This window comes from Thyridium curvatum, assembly GCF_004353045.1.
Source record: "Thyridium curvatum strain D216 chromosome Unknown NODE_125_length_70029_cov_65.485989, whole genome shotgun sequence".
Lineage (NCBI taxonomy): Eukaryota > Fungi > Ascomycota > Sordariomycetes > Thyridiales > Thyridiaceae > Thyridium > Thyridium curvatum.
Window position 1 is genome coordinate 24,216 of NW_022156880.1, and position 23,616 is coordinate 47,831.

The 23,616-nt window shown below is 54.8% G+C and overlaps 6 protein-coding genes across 6 annotated transcripts; 1 reads left to right on the forward strand and 5 right to left on the reverse strand.

The window, feature by feature from the left end:
* Window positions 1–3,661: 3,661 nt before the first annotated feature.
* On the reverse strand, window positions 3,662–9,929 carry E0L32_011933 (uncharacterized protein; the record flags this gene model as incomplete). Its single annotated transcript, XM_031134717.1, has 3 exons — window positions 3,662–4,215; window positions 4,273–9,543; window positions 9,641–9,929. The coding sequence occupies 3 exons, from the start codon at window positions 9,927–9,929 to the stop codon at window positions 3,662–3,664; spliced, it is 6,114 nt and encodes a 2,037-aa protein (XP_030999697.1).
* A 293-nt stretch (window positions 9,930–10,222) lies between these two features.
* E0L32_011934 (uncharacterized protein) lies at window positions 10,223–14,073 on the reverse strand (the record flags this gene model as incomplete). Its single annotated transcript, XM_031134718.1, has 4 exons — window positions 10,223–10,309; window positions 11,103–11,533; window positions 12,354–13,557; window positions 13,624–14,073. The coding sequence occupies 4 exons, from the start codon at window positions 14,071–14,073 to the stop codon at window positions 10,223–10,225; spliced, it is 2,172 nt and encodes a 723-aa protein (XP_030999698.1).
* A 1,567-nt stretch (window positions 14,074–15,640) lies between these two features.
* E0L32_011935 (uncharacterized protein) lies at window positions 15,641–16,381 on the reverse strand (the record flags this gene model as incomplete). The annotated part of the gene is made up of 1 exon (XM_031134719.1): window positions 15,641–16,381. The coding sequence occupies one exon, from the start codon at window positions 16,379–16,381 to the stop codon at window positions 15,641–15,643; it is 741 nt and encodes a 246-aa protein (XP_030999699.1).
* Window positions 16,382–17,016: 635 nt separating this feature from the next.
* Window positions 17,017–17,511, reverse strand: E0L32_011936 (uncharacterized protein; the record flags this gene model as incomplete). Its single annotated transcript, XM_031134720.1, has 1 exon — window positions 17,017–17,511. The coding sequence occupies one exon, from the start codon at window positions 17,509–17,511 to the stop codon at window positions 17,017–17,019; it is 495 nt and encodes a 164-aa protein (XP_030999700.1).
* Window positions 17,512–18,140: 629 nt separating this feature from the next.
* On the forward strand, window positions 18,141–20,942 carry E0L32_011937 (uncharacterized protein; the record flags this gene model as incomplete). The annotated part of the gene is made up of 6 exons (XM_031134721.1): window positions 18,141–18,263; window positions 18,322–18,369; window positions 18,431–18,652; window positions 18,702–19,717; window positions 19,899–20,388; window positions 20,442–20,942. 6 exons carry the CDS (start codon window positions 18,141–18,143, stop codon window positions 20,940–20,942), a joined length of 2,400 nt encoding a protein of 799 aa, XP_030999701.1.
* A 204-nt stretch (window positions 20,943–21,146) lies between these two features.
* On the reverse strand, window positions 21,147–22,751 carry E0L32_011938 (uncharacterized protein; the record flags this gene model as incomplete). Its single annotated transcript, XM_031134722.1, has 1 exon — window positions 21,147–22,751. The coding sequence occupies one exon, from the start codon at window positions 22,749–22,751 to the stop codon at window positions 21,147–21,149; it is 1,605 nt and encodes a 534-aa protein (XP_030999702.1).
* Between the last annotated feature and the right edge of the window lie 865 nt (window positions 22,752–23,616).

The following is a 23,616-nucleotide window of genomic DNA, read 5'->3' on the forward strand; positions in this document are numbered from 1 at the left end:
TTCTTCTGCATCATTGCTCAAGGCATCAACCTGGAGATCACCAGAAGGGTTTTGGCCTCCTTGCCGAGTCTCTCTGCAAGGCATCGGACCCCAAAAAGGTAAAAACAAAAAATATGGTTTCAGCCCCCAAAACCACCGCCGGTGTTGGCGTCGCTTCATTGGCGAACCCACCAGTAGGAAGGCCAGGTCCTACGAAAGGGGGCTGGCTTGGAGACAGCCTGGCGGCTGCTAGCGGCACAGCAACTGGGGTGGACTTGGACCTCTGATGGATGGACGGGGTCTCGAACAGAGTCGACAGCATCCAGACTGACATGGCAAAAGATGGCAGATTGGGAAGGGGTAATGGCACCACGCCCATGGCTTTTCCTCACAGGCTGGCTTGTGGTTTTGTCCCACGTCACCGACGCTGCAGCACCGCATTCCACGTTTTTTTTTTTTTATCTTCTTGTGTTGAGAGCTCCGTTTCCTGGAAGGGGTAAAGGGCTAGAAGGAAAAGACAAAAGTCACGAAAAAGTCCTCGATACTCCGCGAATACCTTCGGGTTGGTTGCCCAAGAAGCCAGCCCTAAACAGCATGCATGCTGCGCTCCGGCGGACGGCGACGATGATGAAGCACCGAGCAAGGCACGGGACGCTACTGACCCAGCGCAAAGCTGAGGATCGATCGCCCTTCGGCGGTTCTTGGCTGCGTGCACAAAAGAGCTGCATGGCTCGTTAAGCATCTCTCTCCGCGTCTTCTGTCTGTGCAGGTGCAGGGTGTGAAAGTGATAGCCGATCGTCGTTTCGTCGTCGTCGTCCTCGTCGTCCTCGTCGTCTAGCTCTGATTAGCCTCTTGGGGACTGGCGATACCCGGTGGAATGGCGGTTTTGTGATGCAAGCCACTCCTGGCGAACTGGCGCTCCCTTCGGTGAGCTGCTTTGGGGTTAACTTCTGCTATAGCCCCGGACGACAGCTGCATGTGTCGCTTCAGCACGCACCAGCACAACAGCAGCCTCCGGGGGCCGGGATTGGACGATGGGCAACGGCGAGGCCGCTGCCAGGCCATGCCAATGCCTCTTTTGGTCCTGCGCACGCCATGTATGTACAAGTAGTGTATGTAGGTAGGTAGCTACCTAATGTATTGTATGCTTGCTTGCTTGGCGGGAAAAGGGCACAAGACAACGGGCCGTTTGTTCGGTGCACTTTTCGTCGTCTAACTACATGCTCTCGCGCTTCATGTGTAATGTTACTTGCTTTTGCGCCGCTCCCGATTTTTTTGCATTTGGCTGTTTTCTGCCTAGGTAGTCTCCGGTCAAAAGATACGTGGTGATGGCATGCATTGCAGCAAGTTGGTCATGATGATGATGGCTATGAACGCCCCGAAAAAAAAGCTGTGCGTCGCCAGAAGATGGATGGACTGCCGTCGACCATATTCTGATCGGTTGGTGCACCGCCTCCGAGGCAGCACAGGTCGCCGTCCTGGCGGATTGAGTGACTGTTCTGCTGCTGCTGCTAGAGTCCTAACTACCTGATCTACCTACTTCACGGCACCTGTCTTTGCGTGCGTAGGAGCAACTCTCATATCTGCATGCATCACCTCTGCAGCCTTTCCTGTCATGGACCATCGCCGTCCCGAACCGGGTCGCGCGTTATCCGCTGCACGGGGTCCAACGACACAGGTTTCCCCCTTCGCAATGTCCATCCATTGATCTCCCCTACCAAGTCCCTTCTCTCAAGTGTGTGTGTGTGTGTGTGTCCGACCGGCCGCCGGGGAAGCAAGCGGCCGCGCTGCTGACCCGTCCGCCCACCGTCTCGCAATCGTGCCGTGTTTCGAAACAGAGCTTACCCAGAGCAGCAAAAAGAAATAAGGGGGGGGGGGGGGGGGGGGGGGAAGGGGACAAAATTACCCCGTAGGGCTGAAATGGAGGTGTAAGCGCACTTTCTGGGCCCCCCCCCCCCTTGTACCCGATCTCTCTACTTGGGAGAAGAGACAGAGGGGACCCAACGAGCCGGTCGAATGCGCGTGTCGGTGACCTCTCGCCCGCGCACGCACGCAACATTTGTTCCCGCTTTCCTCTCCTCTCGTTCAAGATGCAATTCTGTCCAACCGATTTCTTATTAAACCTCCTCCCCTGCGGTGCCTGCGGGGAGGAAACGGGGAACAACACAATGCGCAGATAGCCTTCCCGGGACCCCCCCCCCCCCCTGCCCGCCCGCTCAAGACGTATGTACTACTGCTTCATTGCAACGTTTGACCAGACAGACAGACAGACAGGTAGACACACAGATAGACAGGCTGGGGCATGTATGCGCGATGGTGATTGCTGCGGAAGAGACACACCCGCCACAGACCAGGACCAGGACCAGGGGTGGGGGATGTGTGCAAAAAAGAGCGGAGAAACATCTTCTGTCCCATCCATTTGCCTTTTTTGGGTTCATCATAATGATGATCTCCCTTCTTGCGTGTTCCCTTGGCAAAAAAAAGTACAACTAGAGAAGAAGAAAAAAGGTAAAAAGACCACATCTCACGATGGAATGTACCTAGCCTCCTCAAGGGTGGGGAAAGACAAGGGGAGAGAGGGTGTGTGTATACGGAGACTCGAGACTCAAGATGAATCATTCTGGGTTACCTTGCCCGTGGGGGGAGGGAGGGAAGGAAGAGAAAGAACAAGAGAGAGAGTTGAGACGGGCAATGGAACTGCAGTAGGCAAATCTGCCGTGCAGAATACCCGGCAGGCGCAGTCACACACACACATACATACATACATACATACACATGCACACACATGCTGAGAGATAGACATGCCCAAGCTGCGGGCGCGGGAGCTGCAGCAGCCACTGTAGGCCTGTCCGCCCGCCAGTGTAAGGAGTGTAGAACCCCAAACTGGTGTAGAAATGGCGGGATCGGGGACTGATGCGGTCGGTGACACTGAGGCATGCAGAACAGGGGTGAGGGGTGGGTGGTCCTGAGGGTGCTTCATGTTTACTCTCTGTCTCTGTTTAAGCTCCGAACGGGATACACAGGACCGAAGCCGGTGCAACATGGCCACCGCATGTCCAGCGCAAAATGGCGGAGGCAAGGGGTCAAAGAGACCAAGAGTTCGAATATGCCGGGTGATGACTGAGCAACAAACAACGCCCAGAGCCCGGGCCTTCTTGGGTATCGGGAAGGCATGCTGTGTCGCCATCGCTGGACAAGTCACGAGATCCAAATACTGCTGGACGACAACGACGACGGCCGAAGCCGAAGCCGACCGTGTCCAGGACAGCTTGGGAGATGGCCGAGTGCGCATTGCAAAGGACAGAACTCATTGACTGCGACAGATGTTCGAAAAGACGAGAACAGCCTCACTAGCCGCACGATAATAATACACAGCAAAGTCTCTTGATGAATGATATCTTGCTAGCACAGAGTCAAATCGAACAGACTGATATCCCCTTGAATTTTTCGGCATCAGTTCCGCCATGAAGATTTTCCTTCCAAGTAGTATCCGTGTAGCAAAAGCCAACCCTCCAGACCGCCGTCCATGACAATGACAAAAGAAATTGCAGAAAAGTTGTAATGTGATAAACACTCCTGGGATCATGTCTAGATCGCCTCTCCCTAAGCGCAAATCGTAGCAAAAGCAATAACGTCCTCGTGATACCATCTCTCTCTCTCCTTCCATATCCTACACACATCTCTAGTGAGCGCCAGGGCCGCCCCCGCCCCGAGGCCGCTTGGTGTTTCCAGCGCCGGCTTCCGAGTCGTTTCGAGGCCGCTTGTTACCTGGAGCAAAGTTGTCTGCGTTGGGGTTTAGGGGACCGCCTCCGCTGACATTGCGATTTTGTCCACGGCCGCGCGCAGCAGCAGCTGCACCGCGAGGACCGGCCTGGTAAAGCCCTCCTCTAGGGGGACCACCACGGCCCGCAGCGCCTCTACCGCCACCAGGAACGGGGATGCCACTTCCACCAGGAACAGGGATACCGCTCCGAGCCGGACCGCCGCCGGGCTGGTTCTGCTGCTGGGGCTGGTTCTGCTGCTGGGGCTGGCTCTGCTGAGTGCCCGGTTGTGGCTGCTGGTTGGCAGTGAAGGGGTTTGCCCCAGCAGGAGCTTGATTGTTAGACGCCTGAGCAGTGAAGGGGTTGTTTGTGGCAGGAGCAGGCGCCGGCGCCTGGGGTAGACCCGTCGGTGTTGGCTGCGCCTTGTTGGCGCCAGCATTGCTGCCGGTAGTTGGAGTGGGAGCTGCAGAAGAAGCTGTAAATGACATGTTAGCTATCATTGTCGTAGATATGGGAGCGCAAGGGAACCTACCAGCAGTGCCAGTTGAAGGCGGTGCTTGTTTGGCAGCAGCCGGCGTAGCAGGGGCGGGCTTCGCGACCTTGGCGATTGCCCAGACCTCACCAACAGGCCTCTGGGGGGTTGACTCGGCAGCGGTCTGAACAACCTCGATCTTCGCATTGGCGGACTTGAACTTATTCTCGGCCATGTTGATTCGGAGAGAGGCCTTTTTCTCTGCCATGAGCTGGCCCTGTTCGCGCGCCTCTTTGAGTCTTCCGTCGTAGTCGGACTTGAGAGTCTGCTCAACTTCCTCCTGAATCCTCTTGGTTTCGATCTCGACCTTCTTCTTGACATTGTTGGTAACAATACTCTTGATGGTCGCGTTGCTCGCTAGCAAGTCACGAGTCTCTGCATCGCTGAGGCTGGCCAGGTCGGCAGTACTTGGTGTGCCGGTGACTGGTGTCTGCGGGACGTCCGCCTGCTTGGAGGGCGTGGCAGGCACGGGCTTTTGATCGACAGCTGCAGATGCGTTCTCGGCAGCCCAGATCTTCTTCTCCTGCTCGAGTCGAAGGTTGTACTCTTCCTGGAGCTTGGTCTTGGTCTCCTCCAGTTCCTGAGTTTGCTGCTCCTTCGACTCCTTCAATCTCTTGTTGAGGGCATCCTTCATCTTGTTGGACCTCTCCTTTAGAGTAGTCTCCATCTTGTCCTCGATCTGCTTCGCTTTCTCCTCAAACTCGGCAGCCTTTGCCTCTGCCGCCGCGATCTTGTCTTCCAGCTGCTTTCGCTCTTCCTCGCTCAAACCAGATGTTGCTCCCGCAGCCTGAGGAACGTCCGTGCCGTTTTGCATCGCTGTATCCGGACCGCTGGAAGACTGCTGTTGCGACTGGGCGGCTGCTTGAGCATCTCGAAGTGCCTGGTCGCGCTCGGCAATAGCCGTTGCCAGTTGCGAGCGTAGATTCTCAAGCTCAACCTCCATCCCCGCTTTCTGCGCCGAGACCGTCTCAAGCTCGCCACGCAGATTGGCCACGGTCTGCTGCCACTCTGCGTTGTCCGCGGCATCGACTGCCTGTTGAATAACTGGCTCCGGAGGCGGCGTCGCGACTGAATCCCGAGTTTGAAAGTTGACTTGCTCCTGCAGGGCGCCGGCCTCGGCTCGAACCGTCTCGAGGTCGTTCTCAGTCGTGGTGAGCTTTTCGGCGGTAGAATTGAGTTGCTCTTGCAGCTCATTCTTTTGCGCTGTGAGCTCCCGGATACGCTCATTTTGCTCTCGGGCTTTCGTCTTGGCCTGGTCAACAAGCTTGCTTCGCGACTCCTTCCACCCATTACGTTCAGTTGCCAGGATGGTCTCCAGCTCTTGGATCTTTTGCTTCAGTGACTCTTCAGTCTGTTTGAGCGAGTCACGCTCAGCCTCAAGGTCGGCGATTGTGGACTTGAGCTGCTCCGTCTCGGCAGGGTCGCTCTGGCCGTATTTGGACAGGATGCCTTCAGTTCGCTTCTGCCACCTATCTCGGTCCTCCTGTACTTGTTTCAGTTCTTCCTCGACAAAGGTCTTCTGGTTCTCGAGCTCTGAGATCCGCGCATCCAGAGGCTGTATCCTGCTCTCCAGCTCCTCGATCTTAGCCGTCTTTTGCACCAGCTGAGCTTGGGCCTGCTGAGTCTCGTTTCGAAGAGTGACGTTGCTCTCGCGGATGAGGTTCAGTTCGTTCAGCTTGTTCATCAACTCTTGATGCGTCAGCGATGCACGGCTGCTATCGGCTTGTTGCCGACGCTCCTGTTCAAGTTTGAGGGAAGCTTCGTCAAGCTGAGACTTGGTGTACTCGAGCTGCTGCTGCAGCCTCTTGGCCTCCTGGGTCTTGAGATCGTATTGAACTTCGAGGATCTCCTTCTCGCGTCTCAGGTAGTTGTTAAGCTCACGCAGGCCCTCCGTTGCAGTGTCAGCCGCAGTGGATGGAGTGCCCGGACCGATATCGCCGAGCGAGGCGCGGCTCTGCTGGAGCGTCGCGATCTGTGCCGTAACGCTCTCGAGCTGTTGATGAAGCAGCTTGTTCTGTGCGTTTGCATCCTCTCTTCGCGTCTTCAGCTCAGAGATTTCTTGCTCAAGTTGTTGTCGACGCTCTTCCCATGAGTTCTCTCCTTGGGCGAGCATAACCTTGGCAGATTCTGCCTCCGACTTCCAGGTTGCTGCCTCGGTCCTGAACGAGTTGTACTCGTCGCGCAGCTCCCGCAGCTGTGTGACAACAGCGGCATACTTGAGAAGCTCGTCCTCGTAAGCTTTCTGGGCCTTGGCAGCAATGTCGGCTTGTTCGCGAAGGTCGGACTGGTGCCATTTGGCAGATTCCTTGAACTTCTCTTCCTCGTCCTTGAGACGTGCGATCTCGGCTTCGAGGATTTTCTTCTCGTCCTCGTATCTTCTAGACACGTCGGCTTGGGAATCGCGGACGGTGGAAAGCTCTTTGTTGGTGTTGGTGAGCTCCGTTGAGATTGCCTCGACTCTCTGCTCCAACTCCTTGATCTTGGCATCTCGAGTGCTCACGCTCGAGTCCATCTCCTCCTGGTAAGAGGCGTAGGACTCATTGAGGTTGTTGAGATCCTCTTCGGCAGCCGTGGCAAGTTGCTTGAAGGACTCGACCTGCGCATCTGCGGCCTCCAGTCGAGATTTGGCAATATCAAGGTCACGCTTGAGCTCAGATACTTCCTCCTCGAGTTCCTGGATGCGAGCCTCTGAGTCGTTGTCATCGGCAGTGTCTTGTGCGACTGGTGCCCTGGGTGTCGGCCGTGGCTGCAGACGCTGCGTGCGCTCTTCGGCGCTTCTGAGCTCAATCGTGAGCTCATTGACACGTGCCTGGAGATGATCCCGGCTGGTCTTGGTCGCAATGAGTTCCTCCTTACTCTGGCTGATGCTGGCCATGAGGTCATCAATGCGCTTCTGTGCTTGCTGCGCCTCATACTCTTTTCGAAGTTGAAGTTTCTTGGCTTCTTCAGTCTCCTCGGATAACTTTCGCTTTGTTGTGTTGAGCTCCGCCTCCAGATGATCGACCTGAGCTTGCAATCGTCGCCTACTCTCCGCATCATCAAGCTCACGCTGGTTTTGGATATTTTGCATATCAGTGAGCAGCTGATTGAGACGTGCCTTCTCCTGCGCCAGACCCTCGTTGTCTGAATTGAGGCGTTCCTGAATGCCCTTCCAGAGCGTCTTCTCTGCCTTGAGGTTTGCATTCTCGCTTCGCAAGCTCTCCACCTGGCCGCGGACCTCGACGAGGTCCTCAGCCACCTGCTGAGTGCGGATATCCTGTTTGGCGGCAGACTCGGAAAGCTGCTGATTTCGCTTCTGCAGTTCTTTGTTCTCGGTCTGCAGGGCTGTAAAGTTGGAGTGCAGCATCTCAAAACGCTCGGTGGCAAGTTGTAGTTGGCTGTTCAATCTCGCAATCTCAGCATGAAGCGAGTTCTTCTCTGCCGAGAGCTTGTCGGCCTGCTCCCGCAAGGTCTGACGATCCACGCCCTGTTCTTGGCGGTAGGCGTCGAAGTTGTTCTGCAGCTCCCTCAGTGCGATGGTAAGATCGCCTTCGTCGACATTCGAGGTTTGCTCAATGCTAGCAAGCACCTCCCTGTGACTGCCGTCCATGGAGTTACCCAGAACGGAATTGATCTCAGCAGCGCTAGCTTTCTGTTGCAAGAGGCGACGGAACATGTCTCGTTCAGTCATATAACTCTTGAGTCGGAGATTGACAGACTGAGACTCTTCCTGGAGCTTAACCACAGTCTCTCGGAGCTTCTCGAGCTCCTCGTGATCACTGGCGGCCTGTTGCTGTTTGGCCAACTCTTCTTCGCTCTCCATCTTGCTGACCATCTCGCGCACAACCTTGGTGAGCTCCTCGTTCTGCTGTTGGAGTTCATACACGTTCTTGAACGCGATGAACTTCTCCGAAATGAATTGCTGGGCGTCAGACATGTCATCAAGCGAGTTTTCGGCAACCTGGCCCTTCTGTAGGCGTTCGAATTGGCGAAGCTCGTCCTCCGTGAGCTGGTCGAAGCCCTTCTCCTGCGCTTGAAGGTTGAAAACGAGTAGCTGAATCTGCGTGCTGAGGTCTCTCAACTGAGCGCGGAGTATCTTGATTTCGGCCTGAGCGGTATTATTGGCCGCCTCAGCCTTCCTCGCCGCCTTCTTGGCGATATCGCGCTCCTGATAACTCTCATCGGCGATGCGAGTCATCTGGATGTTCTCATTTCGCAGCCGCTCAGCCTCTTGCTGGAGATCGTCGATTTCCGGTCCCTTGGCCTCCAACGCTGTCATCATCTCGTCCAGCTCTTGTGACAGTTGTTGCGTCCGGCGTCGCTCGGTGTTCAATTCGGTCTTGACCCGATACAACTCATCCATGGCCTGGGTGGCAGTGATGGAGGACTTCCCCAGTCCGCGCACTATTGAACCTGGTGTGGCGAAAGGCGAGGCAGCTCGTAGCTGAGATCCGTTGCGCAAAGGCGTTTGGGGCGCAGAGTCGGGTGGAGGTCGTGAAGCAAGCTGGTCTTTTTCGGCCTGCAGCTGTTGGACATCCTCTTCAGATTTGGCAAGAGCAGTTTGGACGCTCTCAAGATCTTGCCGTATCCGCCGAATTTCCTCCGCAGCCTCATCTTTGACCTGTTCGAGTCTCAGCTCGACCTCTCTGAGTCTGTTGCGATGTGTCTCGGTCTGCTGCTCCTTCAGCTCGACCAAACGCCTCGAGGACTCGATCTCGGCTCTAAAGCCCTCCTCGCTCCTGGCAGCGGCCTCCTGAAGCTGCTGGACCTTGGAGAGCGCCTCGTCCGCCTTTCTCTGAGCATCCTCAAGTCTTGAGCGAAGCTGCTGCTCGCTTCGGGTGAGTGAGTCAATAGTCGAATTGGCCTCTTCGTTCAGACGTTGAAGTTCGGCAATCCGCGCGCCTTTCTCTTTGCGGTATTTGAGAGCGTCATTGCTCTTGGTCTTCAGTTCGTTCTCGAGCCAGTCGGCATTTCTCTTGGCAAATTCGAGTTCTTGCTGGAGGGAGGACTCGCGGAATTTCGCGCTGTTGGCTGTCGACTGGGCAGCTTGAACTTCCTGCTGCAGGGAAGTGAGCTTCTGGTTGAGCGTGAGGTTCTTCTGATGCTGCTTTTGAAGCTCTTCTGACAGCTCGGCGTTTGCGGCGTTCTTGGAGTCGAGAATGGCAAGCGTCTCTCGGTTCGAGGTCTCAAGGGAAGTAATTCGAGCGCGCAAAGTGTCAATCTCGGAGATAGAAGTAGTAGTGGACGACTTCAGAGTTTGAAGCTCGTTCTCGATTGCCTGTCGCGCAGTTTCTGAAAAGGCAAGTGGGACAAGTTAGCACATATGCTCCTGCCTCGTTCTGTATTGCTCGATGGCGACGCGGTGAATGGGACGGAGAGATGAGCCTACCTTCAGCTTGAAGCTTTCTACGCGCTTCTTCGACTTCCTTCAGGGCGTTGTCGGCTGTGACCTTGAAGGTCTGGCAGCGCGCCTCGGAGCTGCGCACCACATTCTCGAGCTCGATGTCAACCTGAAGCTTCTCTGAGTAGAGAGTGTCGTATTCATGTGCCTTGGTAGCGACAGCTTCCAGGATCGCCTGGACGAGGTCGGCGGTCGGAGCGGTCGCGACGGTCGTCAAAGAGTCTTGCGACACACCAAGGTGCGTCGCCAGGTAAGGGACGTCCACGGCAGCCGCCATGATGTCGGTTCTCAGGGTAAAGCTCGCGATGCCGTTTCCATGAGATGGGGAGGGCGTTTGGTAGAATGACGGAGAAAGAAAAGAAGGAAAAGAGGGGATGTGCGTCGAGACCAGGGAGGCGGTCTCACGACTGTGGTGGTGGGTGTTTTCTTTGATCAATAGAATTGGGAAAGGCGGCGCCAAACAGCACTATTCTCTGTTTTCAGAGAGCTCTGGGCGCACGGGCCAAGGCTGCAAGGAAGCCAGTGGGGCAGGAGCGTCGACTGTCCACTCTCAGGTGGTGGTGTGCCCAATCAGAGGCCACGGTTGCTGAAGCCTGTTGGAGGGACGATGAATTGGTTACTACCCTTCCTAATTCGGGCAATTGTGCTGAATGGTGACTTGATGTCAGTCAATAGCTCATTGTGCCAAACTCCATCCCATTGTCATTTTTTGACAGTCTGAAAGAAGAAAAAGAAAGAGAACAATTGCATTGAGAAACAATTGCATTGAGACATTTACTTTCCCGTGGTGCATCAAACTCTATCACGGCCCATTTTCTACCAGAAAAGAAGGTGCTTGAAATACGGGAGAGTGACTATTCAACTCAAACTCTTGGCCACACCAGCGCCAGCATGTTTATCAGTCTCAACCCGGGAAGACATTTGATTCCTCGAAGTATAAGACATTTTATTGACCGTAGTCTCCTCGGGTCTGACAAATACCCTGCCATATTCCATAACTCTCACCAGAGCCCTATTATCCCCCGTCTTCGTCGATCCTCGTCACCATGCTTTGCATCATATGTGGAATTTCTCTTCTGAACCCTCTTAAATTATCACAAAAGATTTCAGGTTCAACTAAGCCGAGAAAGTCGATAACAGGAACGGTGAAGAAGGGCAGCGAAACACCACAAAGATATCGATGACCACTTCACAACACTGTCCAGAAAGGCTATCATCTCCTAACAAGTGCATCTACATGGTTCTCGACCCCTTGAACCCAATCATCCCAGCATATGCTCAACATAGCAGTGTGTCTCCCTGCTCCCCATTCCTGTCCCTTCCATCCCGCTCTGGGCAGCCCTGCCCTATCAATCTCAGCCCCTTCGCTCCCCTTCTTGCCAACCGGCAGGACTTGCTGCCACCGAATCACCCCCTCTAACGTGAACCCCATCCTCTCGGCCGCACTCACACTCGCCGTATTGCTCGCGTTCGCCTGCCACTGCACTCTCCTCAGGCCCAGGCCTCCGTCCTGGACGCTGTCCAGGCAGGCGTGCAGCAACAAGGCAATAGTATGCGTGCCTACAAAAGTCCGCTGAAACGTGCTGACGAGCAGCAGGCCCAAGTCGACGGTAGCGCGCTCGGGCTGGCTGACAATGCCGCAGAAGCCCGCAAAGGTACCGTCAGTCACCTCGGCGGTCTTCATCTCGCCGGTGGTTCGATCCTTGCGTGTGACGGTGCCACCCTTGAGGACAATCGCCAGCAGCAGTTCGCTGGGGCTACCGCGCGAAGTCTCATTGTAAAAGCTCACGTATTCAGCGCCGTCTGCGAAGGGGCCATAGGTGAGCCAGTCGTAGACGTGTGGGTTGCGGTTTGCGTCCTGGACGTAGGTCTCTGCCCACTCTTCAAGGTTGTCCTAAGTATGTAGTGAACATGAGCATTTGCGGCATGCTTGGAAATAGTTGTGAAGTCCGGCTTGGGCATATCACCTCTAGTGGAACCAGCTTGAGCCGGTCATTCTGCAGGCGTGAGTGGTTGATAGGGAGGTTGAAACTCGGCGCCATGATCCTCGCTAATGCTCCGATGCTACACTTGACATGAGTGGTTTGGCGGAGTCGAGAAGATGGGGAACATCACCTTCCAAAACCGTATTATTTCATTTCCCCGCCGCCTGAAGGATTTGAATCACGTGTAGCGACAATGTAGCGACAAGCATATCATGAGAAGAGATCATGGTTATTTGCACAGTAGCTCCATCAATGGCCAATAGACGCTTCGTGTTTGATCAGGCATAGTTTACTTAGATTTGTCGGTGCTCACTATGGAGCTGGGCAAGGGCAAGGGCAAGACACTCCGTCACTCGAGGGAGGCATCTCTCAAACCTCACCGACACGTAGAATCATGAGTCCGCAATAGGGCGTCTTCCGCAAGAATGAAAAGGACAATAATAATAAAAGGTATCATAACAAATAATGCTCTATGTCCCAGGCCAAATATACATGCGTATTTCTACATCCGACAAGACCAATGCTGAGGAAATCATGGGACAAGGAGGATGATTAAACCCTCGGGCTCTGTGCCTCGGTGGATGTCCTCATCCCGAGCCAATAAACCCCGTGCTACAATAGACAATCCTGCAATTGATTATCCCAACTGGCACTTTTCTGACCCTCTCCCGCAGCTCGTTACCTCGCGTGGGGCTCTCCCCTCCAGTGCTGCCCACCATCAAGCTCCGCATAATTGTTGGATACAGGGCCCGACTGCCATCCCATGCCCTGTAACTCCGCCCTCTGCGGCTGCACCGGCTGGCTGTCGGCTTGGTAGACCATCTGCGCGGGGAATTCGTGGACGGGCTGCCCGTGCAACTCTGGGGCCGGCGGGCCGTACGCCGAGTTCGGATAGCCCGGCACCGGCGTGTGCGGCGAGGCGGGCGGGTAGGCGCTGTTGTTCCCCGACAGGGGCGAGACGTCGTCCGCGCCTGCCCAGGCGTTCTGCTTCTGGGCGCTGGGGCTGGGGCTCGGCGCCATGCCCGCTGCGATGGCGGCGCCCGCCAGCTCGGGCTTGCCGATGGCGGGAGGGCTTCCCGGACCGGACCCGGGGTAGTTTGGCGGCTGGAAGGGAGTGATCTCGGCGGCGGCGCGCTTCTTGCGGACGTGGCGCATCACGCAGAACGCCGCGGTGCCGATGAGCGCGATGCCGCCGACGACACCGACGACGGCGCCGATGATGACGGGCGTCCTCGAACTGCTAGAGCTGTTGCCGCCGCCGCTGCTTCCACTAGCTCCACCTGTTGCGGCGGCGTCCGAAGGCTTTCCATTCGAGCCCGGCTTGCCGCTGCCCGTCTCCTTGGGAGAAGCTCCACTGCCGCTGCCCGACTTGGCGGTGCCGTACGACTGCGAGACCGATTCGGTGACACCTGCGGGGGTGACCTCTGCCTTGGCGGCGCTGCAGAAGTAGTTGAGCACGGCGAGACCGGACGCCACGTCCTCCGAGGCGGTGGAGCCGCAGTTCCACTTGACGTTCGAGGTCAGGGTGCTGGACACCGATCCAAAGACACCATCCTTGAGGCAGGCACACGAAGCCAGTGCCTTGGGACCCTTGGGGCAGAAATCATAGGTCTGCGCGAAGAGGGCGTAGGAAACACCAGACTGGGCGCAGGGTGCGAGGGAGCTGTACTGAGGCAGGGCCGTGATGTAGTAGGAGACGTCTCCTGGTGGATCGGAGGGCTTAGGAAAGGATGACGTGCCCGAGACCATGCCACAGTATGCCGCAAACATGGTCTGAGCGGACGTGATATCGGGTGAGTGCGAAGAGCAATAGGATTTGACGTATGTATTGATCATTTGGCTCACTTTGAGCGGGTTCTGGTTCTTGCCGCACACGCACGGGCCGAAGAGAGCCACATCCTCTGGGCAGTATGTGTAGGACTAGCGTTTTTGCGGTGATGAGAACTTGGTTCGACAGATAACGTTAGGACCACGGCAGACACTTACCATACTCTGCACGGCATATGCTAGCCCGCTTGAAGCACACGGCGCGAGGTCGCCGATGGCTGCGAGCTCCGTGATGTACTGGGACACGGTGACCGAGGGCTTCGGAAAGGATACTACGGTCTCCTGGTTGCAGTATGCGCTCAGAACGGTCTGGACAGACGCCTGGTCCTCGCTGGCGGTGCCGCCGCAGTTGGCGCTGACGGAGCTCGAGACCGCCTTGGAGATGGAGGCGAAGTTCGAGTTCTTGGTGCAGATACAGCCCTGGAGAGCAGACACGGCTTCGGGGCAGTTGGTCGAGGTCTGCGACTGGAGGATATAGCCAACGGCGGAGGCGGCGCAGGGTGCGAGCTGGGTGTAGAGCGGGAGATCCGTCACGTAGACAACCTCGGCGGCGGTAGCCAGCGTGGCCATGGCGGCCAGCCGGACGGCGAGCAGACCCGTGGACTTCATGCTAGAGAGGACCACGACGGACTGTGCTGAAGAAGTGACAACCTGCCCTGTGGGAGAGGCCCGGAACGGAACGAGAGGCACTTCGCGATAGTCACGCCCGCGTCATCCAAGGTGAAGCATCGGAGAGAGAGAACCAGACAAGACGCCTTCCTTCTGGAGCAGCCGTCAAGGTGGGCAGAGATGCCCTTTTGGGGACGGCGCCACTTCCGACGCACCTCATCTCCCATACCTCGTGGACGTGGGTTCTCGAGACGGGCTTCGCGGGACTCCCTTGGGCTCTAGGACTCAGAGTCTATCCGCCAAGTGGGCCACTCTTGAGAGCGTTGGTCTTGGCACCATTCGCAGCCCTTTTCCACGACGAGACGCTGCCGGATAAGGCAGTGAAACCCTGACAGCTGAAAAGTTCGACCGCACTTCGTCAACGCTAGCGCCGTCCTGGCACTGAGTGTTGTGGAGATGGCAGGACAAAACGCACGCTACTCCAGGCACGTTGTGGTGTTTGCAGGCTTGGCATGCACTGCGCCCGGCATCACCAGACCGATTTCAATCGTCGTCGTCAAGGGAGCGAGTAATCATGACTGATGATTTATTCAACATCCCGGAGAACTCTCTGTGCGTCAATAAGGCTGTAAAGGAGCATACTGGTAAATGCGGAGAGCTTGTGTGCATCTCGAGTCCAAGTCTCAAACAAGAGCTGAAAAGAAGCATCGCCGTCATCACCTGCACTCTCTCCCGTCCCGTGCACAATGCAACAGTGCCGCCTGCAGCCCCTGTATCAATCACCAAATCCAGTCTTAGCGCTCGCTAAGTACGGCTTTGGATTGGCAGAGACGAGCTAAAAGACCCCTAAGCCCCTGCTATCAACGAGGGAAATGACCCGTCCCATCCTCCAGGAAGCACGGTCCACATGCAAAATGGTTGGCCTCTGGCCCTGGGATGGAAAGAAACCCACCGTCTCCGAGGCAAATCTATTGTAGCAGGCAGCATGGCATTCCCATACACTGTCACATACGTCAGATGGGGATTTAAAGGCGAATATTGACTGCATTGAACCATGCACGCGCGTGCTCGAAGTACCTAGGTTGCTCCATGTGGCGCCGAGTCCCAACCAGCGCGGGACAACGCACACGGTTAAATTCCCCTGAAGAACAGCGCCACACACCCTCTCTACTCTGAATCTGGTAAGGGAAGAGCCGAGACAACACCAGGTAAGGCTGTATTGCTGGTGACTGGTGACTGGTGACTGGTGCATCGAGATGATGTTGTTACTTCTGAAAAGAGCCAGCTTGTTTATCGATCAACACTCTTGCTCTCAGTCAACCCAAAAAGAGAAAAGAGGCTACACCAAGTACTGAACAAGAGATGGAAGGGGTAGTGATTTATTGCCATTATTACCGATTCATTGCATGCTGCCACTGTATTGCCTCTACTGACCCAGTCTATCTACATCACTCGTTAACACACATCATATCCAGTCTGCAATGGAAGTCTACCTTATATACTAACACATAGCTTCAAGAGCATTCCCTCTTGGCTTTACAGGATATGTGCTTCTCTTGACTAAAGTCTACTTTATCCTTTTTGCAAAAGAAGAATTGATGCGCCCGCAGACACCTGTGTTCAATCGCTCGAAGATCAAATCCCCACAGGCATCACCAGCATCAGAAAGGTTCAGGCCCGGCTGGCTCATAAATACAAGCAGATCCTCCACGTCGAAAGTGACACAGAACTGTTCCCTGCGGGCAGAGAACATGAAATCATCGTCGTCACAGTCTGTGTCCACCTCGAAGCCGTCGTTGTCGCTTGTGTCACTGCCGAGAGTGTCGGCGTCGTAGCTGCCGCGGACATATATCCCTTGACCAACCACGCAAAGCACATTCTCTCCGAGTGCCTTTCTTACCACTAGGCATCTTTGCATGTCTTGGGATGGGCGAAACGACCTCAGAACCCAGTCACCTGGCTCAGTAGCTGGGGGGAGGAACAGGTGGAAAGGCGAGCTCATCGACCTGACCGCATCGACCACATCGAGCACGTCGAGCCAAGATGCCGTCTGATAGCGGTCCGGAGTAGTAGGATGGCCGATGAGAGCCTTCACATGACGTGCCGCATATTTGCAAGAGCGTTCGCTTTTAGTTTGTTGAACAGGGCCTGAAGCTGAAAACGTTATGGACTTCTGAAGTCGAAATGCTTGCCAACCTTTGATGGCTACCGTAGACCGGGAAGATCGACTTGAAGCCAGCTCTCGGGACGTCACGAGTGGTGAAAACTGATCTAAATGTGTGCGTCTCTGGTTGAGGGCAGCTCTCATGTCTGCGCTGTCGTATGGGGAGAGGCGCAAGCCTTGCGTTATCCAGTTGATTATACCCTGGAACCTACCGACATCGTATGTGTCACCCGGCAGCGAGCCCAACAACTTCTCCGCCACTTGGAAGGTTGTGAGTCGGTAATCTGGTTGTGGTGGTGCCACACTACCCCAATTTATAACAGACAAGATGCCGTAGACTTTATCACGAGGGTCTTCGCATTTCAAATCGGCCGTCGCGCTCAATATGTGCCGCAATGATTCGTCCAGCCTCTTGGAACCCGGGCTGTAGAACAATGCTGTACTTATCGTCAACGGGTGGTGAGGAAAAGGTTCCCCTTGCGCAACGGTCCTAAGCGATACGGCGATCAGGTAGGACAACATCCAGACATGCCGGAGAGGCCGTCGAGCATCGCCACAGCAAAGAATTGTGTTGGTACCCGCCAAGCAAAGTTCATGGAACACCCACAATCGTGAAAAGTATGGCCTTTCAAAGAGGTTATTCAGGGCCTGAACAAGCCTTTGAACGGTGGTGAGGCGTCTCAAGACCCACCGTCTCTGATAGGCTCGATAACATCTCAGTTTCCGAGTGTAATGAGATTTGGAACCCTTGGGAGCACCCCGCATGACGAACATCTGTTCTAGAAATCGGGCATGTCGTCTGCAGAAAGCCAACAGCCATTCGCTCTCGCCGTCGTGCGGGCCAACGCAAGCCCGGACGTGGCTCTGCTGAAGATATCGCCCATCATGGCAACCTGGTGGCCTTTTTCATCGTCGTCGGTTTGATTTATGCAGATGGAATCGACCCAGAGATATCGATCACCTCGTTGCCCCTGGGCTTGGCGCAGGGCGTACTCGCAGTTCTTTCGGACAATTACTTCTTGGCCGTTGACGTGGATACGAGTCGTGTCGAGAGTGTCTCCCCAGGTGTATGAGATGGCACAGTACAACGGCGCCTCAGAGACAAGCCATTGAGTGAGGCGGCAGGAGATTACTCCGTCATTGCTAGGAAGGAGTTCGAGGAGTCGTATGTAGTTCTTGGGTTCAGGTAATGGGTCGTAGTGAAAGGCAGTCAGTGAAGAGCTGTCTGACCGCCACTCAAGATGCATCCTCTGAATTAGACTACGAATCCCCATGGCTGGTAGGAGAGCTTTGGGATAGGGCGGTAGCGGCCTGGGTAATGTAGGTAGGACGAGCTGAGGGATGTGAGTGCAGGTACTTTAGACAATGAAAACTGCAACATCTCGAAAGGAGGAAATAGCAATGCAGAACGAGAGGCCACTAGCAGACAGACGGTAGAATTGAGCTGACACGGTAACATCCGACTGAAAATCATTGCACCGCCACCGTCATCCTTGTTGAGAGACCTGCATGAATATATGGAGGAGAGGGGCTCCTGGTGGCTGAGTCTTGGCAGACGTGTGGGGAGGCCTTGTAAGAAGCCTTGTCTCAGGGAGCTCGTAGAGTACCGGTACTGGTCCGACCATTTTCTATGTCGGGTCGTCGTTGGGCATGATGCGAGATAGACGCATAGATGCCCAATGGAAACTTAGGTGCGCTCGTATTCTCGAGCCTCCTCTGTGCCTCCATATTTGAGTTAAATCGAAGTATTCAATCCATTCAAGTTCTGATCGTTGTTCATTAGCCGCGCTTCATCATTTGTTAGGCCGGTTTGCTGATTATACATCACTGCGTTATTCAAAGAGTCGCACACCGTTGATCAACATATAATCTTGCCTCGTGCCTACCAGAGCACGCTGCAATAATGACCTCCACCACTATGAACAGGTACTGGATTCCTCAGGAGGATATCCACAAGAAGGTTATCAGCAGCGAGATACAGCACTATCTGGGGCCAGATGCTACCGTGAGAGCCTATAGCAAAGATGTATGTAAAACCCTCAGATGACTGGATGGTGAGATCCCATATTTAACAAGGTCTGTAGGGAGAAGATGGTTATTTGATAACAACTCCTGGTCCTTGCTTCTCAGACGTAGGTTCTTCGCCCTTGGCTAGAAATGTGTACCATCGTTCCTCAATTTGAACGTTTGCAGGAACAAATCGACGAACTGCGTGTCAAGTCCAAGGAGATGTGGAACCGACAAGCGGCACTAAGATCGGAGTCTGGCGAGAAAGAAGTACCTTTGAAAAGACCACTACATCCGCCAGTTATCATCTCAAGAGGCGGAGAAGGCGGCGCCTCGCGAAGAAGGCGACCCCTTCACAGGTGGTACTCTCACCATTTGAATCTGTATAACAGAAATCTCACTATCCAAGTGAGTTCTCACCTTCAGACTGGCAAGTGAGCAAAATTAACGAGCATAGCAGGGTTCTGACTTATCCAAAGCGGATCCTGACCTTAATACCGATGTCATCGACTTGCAACCAATGTCTAGGAAACACCATATTTCCCAAAGGAGCAATGAACAAAATGAATTCTCTAGTTCGGCAGTCTCTACCTCAGCATCGAACCTATACGAATCAGAAGGCCGTCATGGAAAGGTTCTAGGTGGTATGGGGTGGGATAAGTCCTGCGCTCTTGGTGGCGGGGAAGAATCTCACACAGACTCCGGAACCTCAATTGATGAAGGCCACAAATCAGCCGGCAAAGAGCTTGCTCAGCTGCTCCTTCGTCGTTATGACATATCAGACGCGGGCTTGGCTCTGTTGTCAACGTTCGGCCCAATGCGACTCCAGGACGACCTTGCTCGTACCCTGTCTCACTTTGGGCGGGATCTGAAGCGAGAAGCAAGTTCCCCCACGGAACAATCAGCAGTACACTTTGTAATCCAATCACGCAAGAGAATAGCGGCAAGTATGGTGGAAGCTTTGATACTGCATCGTGGACACGAGACACTCGGGTTTGCTGATGTAACCACAAACAACGACAAGGAACACAGGATTCAGGAAGATCTCGGGCTTGAACACCATATTAAGTCTCCTGTGGAGGAAGTCTGGACCGACCAAGATGCCGAGGTTGACGAAAGCGAGATCGAAAGTGAGATCATCTCCAATCTTGACTGTGTCAAGTCATTCATTGCCAATAGTAAAGCACTGAGGATTCTATCCGGTCGCTTTAAATACTGGCCGATTGAACAAGGTCGCGTGGATCAGCAAGAAAATCATTGTTCCTTCGACCATGAAGAAGAGCAACGTTCCTCCAATGTTCAAACCAGCGATCAACAAGGTCACAACATGTCAACAAGCCTCCCTGACTCTGAAGGAGCTAATCTGAATTCCGCTACCGGAGGTGAGACAGTCATCTCAGAGGACTTCCAGCTGCTCGACCCTATAACGTCTTCAGAACGTGAACATCATGCTTCTACCAACACACCAATGGAGTCAGTCGACGATTCTGCAAGGCACCAATCTTTGCTAATATATTCATATGATCGTTTTCGGCTTACCCTAATCTCGTTATTAGATCAGTTGAGTGCGTTGGTAACGACACCCTGCCCTCCGGGAAGCGTGAAGGTTGCCTGGAAATGTGTGCGTTACCTTCAGCTGAATACATGTTCTCAGTTTCACAATGCTAATATGGAAGCAGAGATGTGGGCGCCGGCTACAGCTCACGGTGCCTAAAGAAAATGAGACTGCACTCCGGAGATTCATCCAGAATACAGCAGCCTCAGGATCTCCCCCCAAGGCCTCTTCCACCACTTCCGATTCCGACGGGCCCTACGAGAGGCATACATCCAGGAGCTCTTCTCAGGCTCTCGCTTCGACTTCTGCATCTGAAAGCGACAGAGCTAACACGGTCGACACGGATCCCTCTAGCGTAGGCTCCGATGAAGAGGGGCCGCAATATCCAGATGCCGCGCCGGGGACGCGAAAATATTTGCTCCTATGCGCCAAGTCCGGGGTTCATCGGATCTCGCTTGCCCATATCGACTTAACTAATATGAACCATGACGAGGTATTGTTTCAACATATTCGAACCGAATACGCCAGACTTCGGGGCCGTGCGGCAAGGAACCCTTTCCTCGTGCCCAGGACGATGCATTATATCAAGGTAAGAAGAGGTAATCTGGGCCTGTTGTCCAAGCTTGCTAATTTCAAGTGCAGTTGCAGTTGGTATTCCGACACAAATCCAAGGAATGCGTCGGGAACTTCTACTTGGACACTGCCGACTCCATCCCGCCCCCGAAACACGTCAGAGAAGGGCTATACACCTACAAGCCCTGCCCCGTGGACATGCCTCCGTTCCCGATACATCCCCATGTCTTCATGCATTCATTCCTCTACCCGGGAGATCACTGCGGCTCTCAGATCTTCCAGCGCCTACCCAAGAAGATGCATTGCCAGCTTTCGTGTCAGGACGATCCCTTCCAAACCCCTATGGGGTGGGGCATTTGTATCGTCGATGGCTTTGACTGGAGACTCCTTCGGATTCTGGTGCTTTCTACCGTTCTCGTGTCTTGTGTCGTGACGGTTCTGTGGTCAGCCCTCATGAAAGACGTTCAAGGAGGTACTGGTATGGGGCAATATGCGATGGCCCTCCTTGCTATGTCTTTAACAGTCATAGGTTTAGAGCTGGCGTACGGGAATCTCGATTCATGTATGTGATGGCCAACTCAACTTTGTTGAAGCTCTGGTAAATCAATACGCTGGCATCTTTGTTTTATGGCACATTGTACCTTGTTGTTCGTTTCATCAGGCTTGGGGCACTCTAGATATACTCACATGCACTTGAATTCCGCGACCCTCGAGTAGCTTTTCTGATCGTAACCCAATATCCCGTTCTATTACTAACAAAACAACACAATGGACCTAAAATACATCATGATTTCGAAGGCCCTCGTTGTAAAGAGACTTGACCGCCACTTCAACAAGCCCAAGGAACCTCTCCTCCTCGATGCGGACGTTGGCACTCTGCCACACCCTCTCCTCGTCCCGCTTCGCCTCTCGCCTGGTCCCTCGAGTCGAGGCAGCACTGCCGGTCTCGCCTCCTGTACTTCCCTGCTCCTCCTCCTCTCCCGGCAGCACCATGTCGGCGTGGGCGCTGAAATACCTGTGGCCCGTCATGGCAGCGAGGTTCCGGAAGCCCTTGTGGAACAGCCCGGCGGGCTGGATCTCGGCCACGGCGCCGGCGCCCTCGCGCATGAACATGGCGTGCGTCAGGCCCGCGCCGTGCACGCCGAGCAGCACGTCCGTCTCCTGGACGATCCGCAGCTGCTCCGCCAGCGGCAGGGCCGCCAGGTCGACCGCCCGCACGTCGACGTTGGGGAACCGCGCCCGCGCGGCGTCAAGCAGCGCCTCGCTGCGCAGGAGCCTGCGCGAGCCCCTGCGGTCGACGAACGTGAGCGTGATGTCCTTGTCCTGGGCCCTGCCGACCGGCCGCGGCCCCGTGGCGTGCTCGACGCCGAAGTGCTGGAACACGCGCCGCACGAAGAGTCGGAGGAGAGGCGACTCGGTGCAGTCGCGGGCTACCCAGTCGTTCTGCCACAGCGGGTTGCTCCCGCCGGGCAGAGGGAGGATGATGTTGAGATGTTTTTCTGAGAACTCCTGGGCCTTGACCGGGTCCTCGACGATCTCTTTGAGATGCAGAGGCGGCTTGCTGGAGAATAGATGCCACAAATCAAAAGTCGATCCCCTGATGTGATCATCGAGTACTATTATTTGTGTGTTCGCAACGTCTTCTGGCGACTCAAAGAAAGGCTTGTTGTCATCGTTCGGGTCCCGGCTAAGCCGAAGAGTGTCAAAGGTCATCGTCATGGACCAAATCTCCATGAGGGTATGCCAGAGATTGCGGCCCTCCTCCCGTTTGACAAGCAATGCGAACTCTTTCTTCTTTCCCATCGGCTCGGGCGATCTTTGCAGTGTCGGTCTGAAGTCGACGAAGTGGTCAAACAGAACCTTTGGGCCCGTCGCGTACCAGTGCGGCTTGATCCGATCAAAGGACAGAAGCCCTCTGGCGGTCTCATTGTCGTCCGGCTGGCGGATGTTACAGTCCAATGCGAAACGTTTACGGCTCACGTCGAGCACAGAGCCTTGGCCGATGCAAAATGAGTCTTGGTTGTCGTCATCGCGCACTTTGCTATGGAAGCAGGTCAGGCGCGCCTGTGACTCTGGTGTGCAGTATTGAATGTTGTGATCCCTGAGCTGATACAGGTATCTCGGACTGAAACGATCGACGCAAAACTCTGGTTCTCCCGGTCTTGTTGGCGGTATGTCGTCCAGCTCCGGTATGGACAACGACGTCGTCGAGGAGCCAGTGGGTTTCTGTGTTGACGGCAGCAGCCAATCCGGGATGTCCCGGGAGTATGACTTCCGTTTGATGGAGCCGGAGAGTGTGTACACAACCAGTGCAACGAATGACAATGTGAAGATCAAAGAAAACAAGCGCCGATTTCCTAAAGAGTTCCCGGCAATCATCGTGGAAAGTACGGTGCTCAAAGGATGCAGTGCAAGTACCGCGTTAGCTCATCAGAGAAAGGAGAAATGGGAAAGAAGGTAGAATAGAGAGAGATCGAGTTTGCGCGGCCGAGGAATCAGGCTTCTAAAGTCCAGGAGTGTCGTCACAGAACCAACAGCAAAATGTGGTTCAGGGGGGGCTTGGCTTGGCTGCATGTGTTCAATGTTACCACAGTGTGTCTTCCAGGAGCATGTTGTCAGTCAGCTCATGGGGGCTGAGTTGGGGAGCGACAGGCCATCATCTATATCGGGCGCGGCAATGTCAGCCGCACATAATTGATTTATCTTCTTCCCATCTATCGTCTTGTGGCCAGCAACCAACCATGTGCACGTTGGGAGCCAAATCGCAAGAGAGAATTTCGAATATCTCTAACCCTCGCGAAGCGCCGAAGGAATGACCCAGGCCCAAAACAAGACCAGGAGATTCTGCAGAAGAGTGTCGGGTGGCGGTAATCATCTGCACATTCACCAGTGTCCCATCCACTCTTTCATCTTGTCTCCAACGTCTAAGCGCCCAGCCCCTGGGCCCCGGCCCTTCCATCCGGCCTATCATCTCCCAAGGTAATTTCTCGCTTCCACTCTCCCGGGCCCGGCTCTCTCCTCCAATTCGCCATCACAGGGTGTTTGACCAGGGGTCGACTTTGCTTGGCAATAAAGCGATGCTACTCTTGTCCCAGGTTTATCTCTCAGCCATTGCTCAGACTGGGCATTGATGAACGCAGCTATTCCCAGTCCAGGTATGGTTGTGTCTGTTGGTTCCAGCATGGCCACCCCTTTTATCTATCGTGACTCGAAACAGTTCGTGGCACTTTCGTCTGCCCAATCT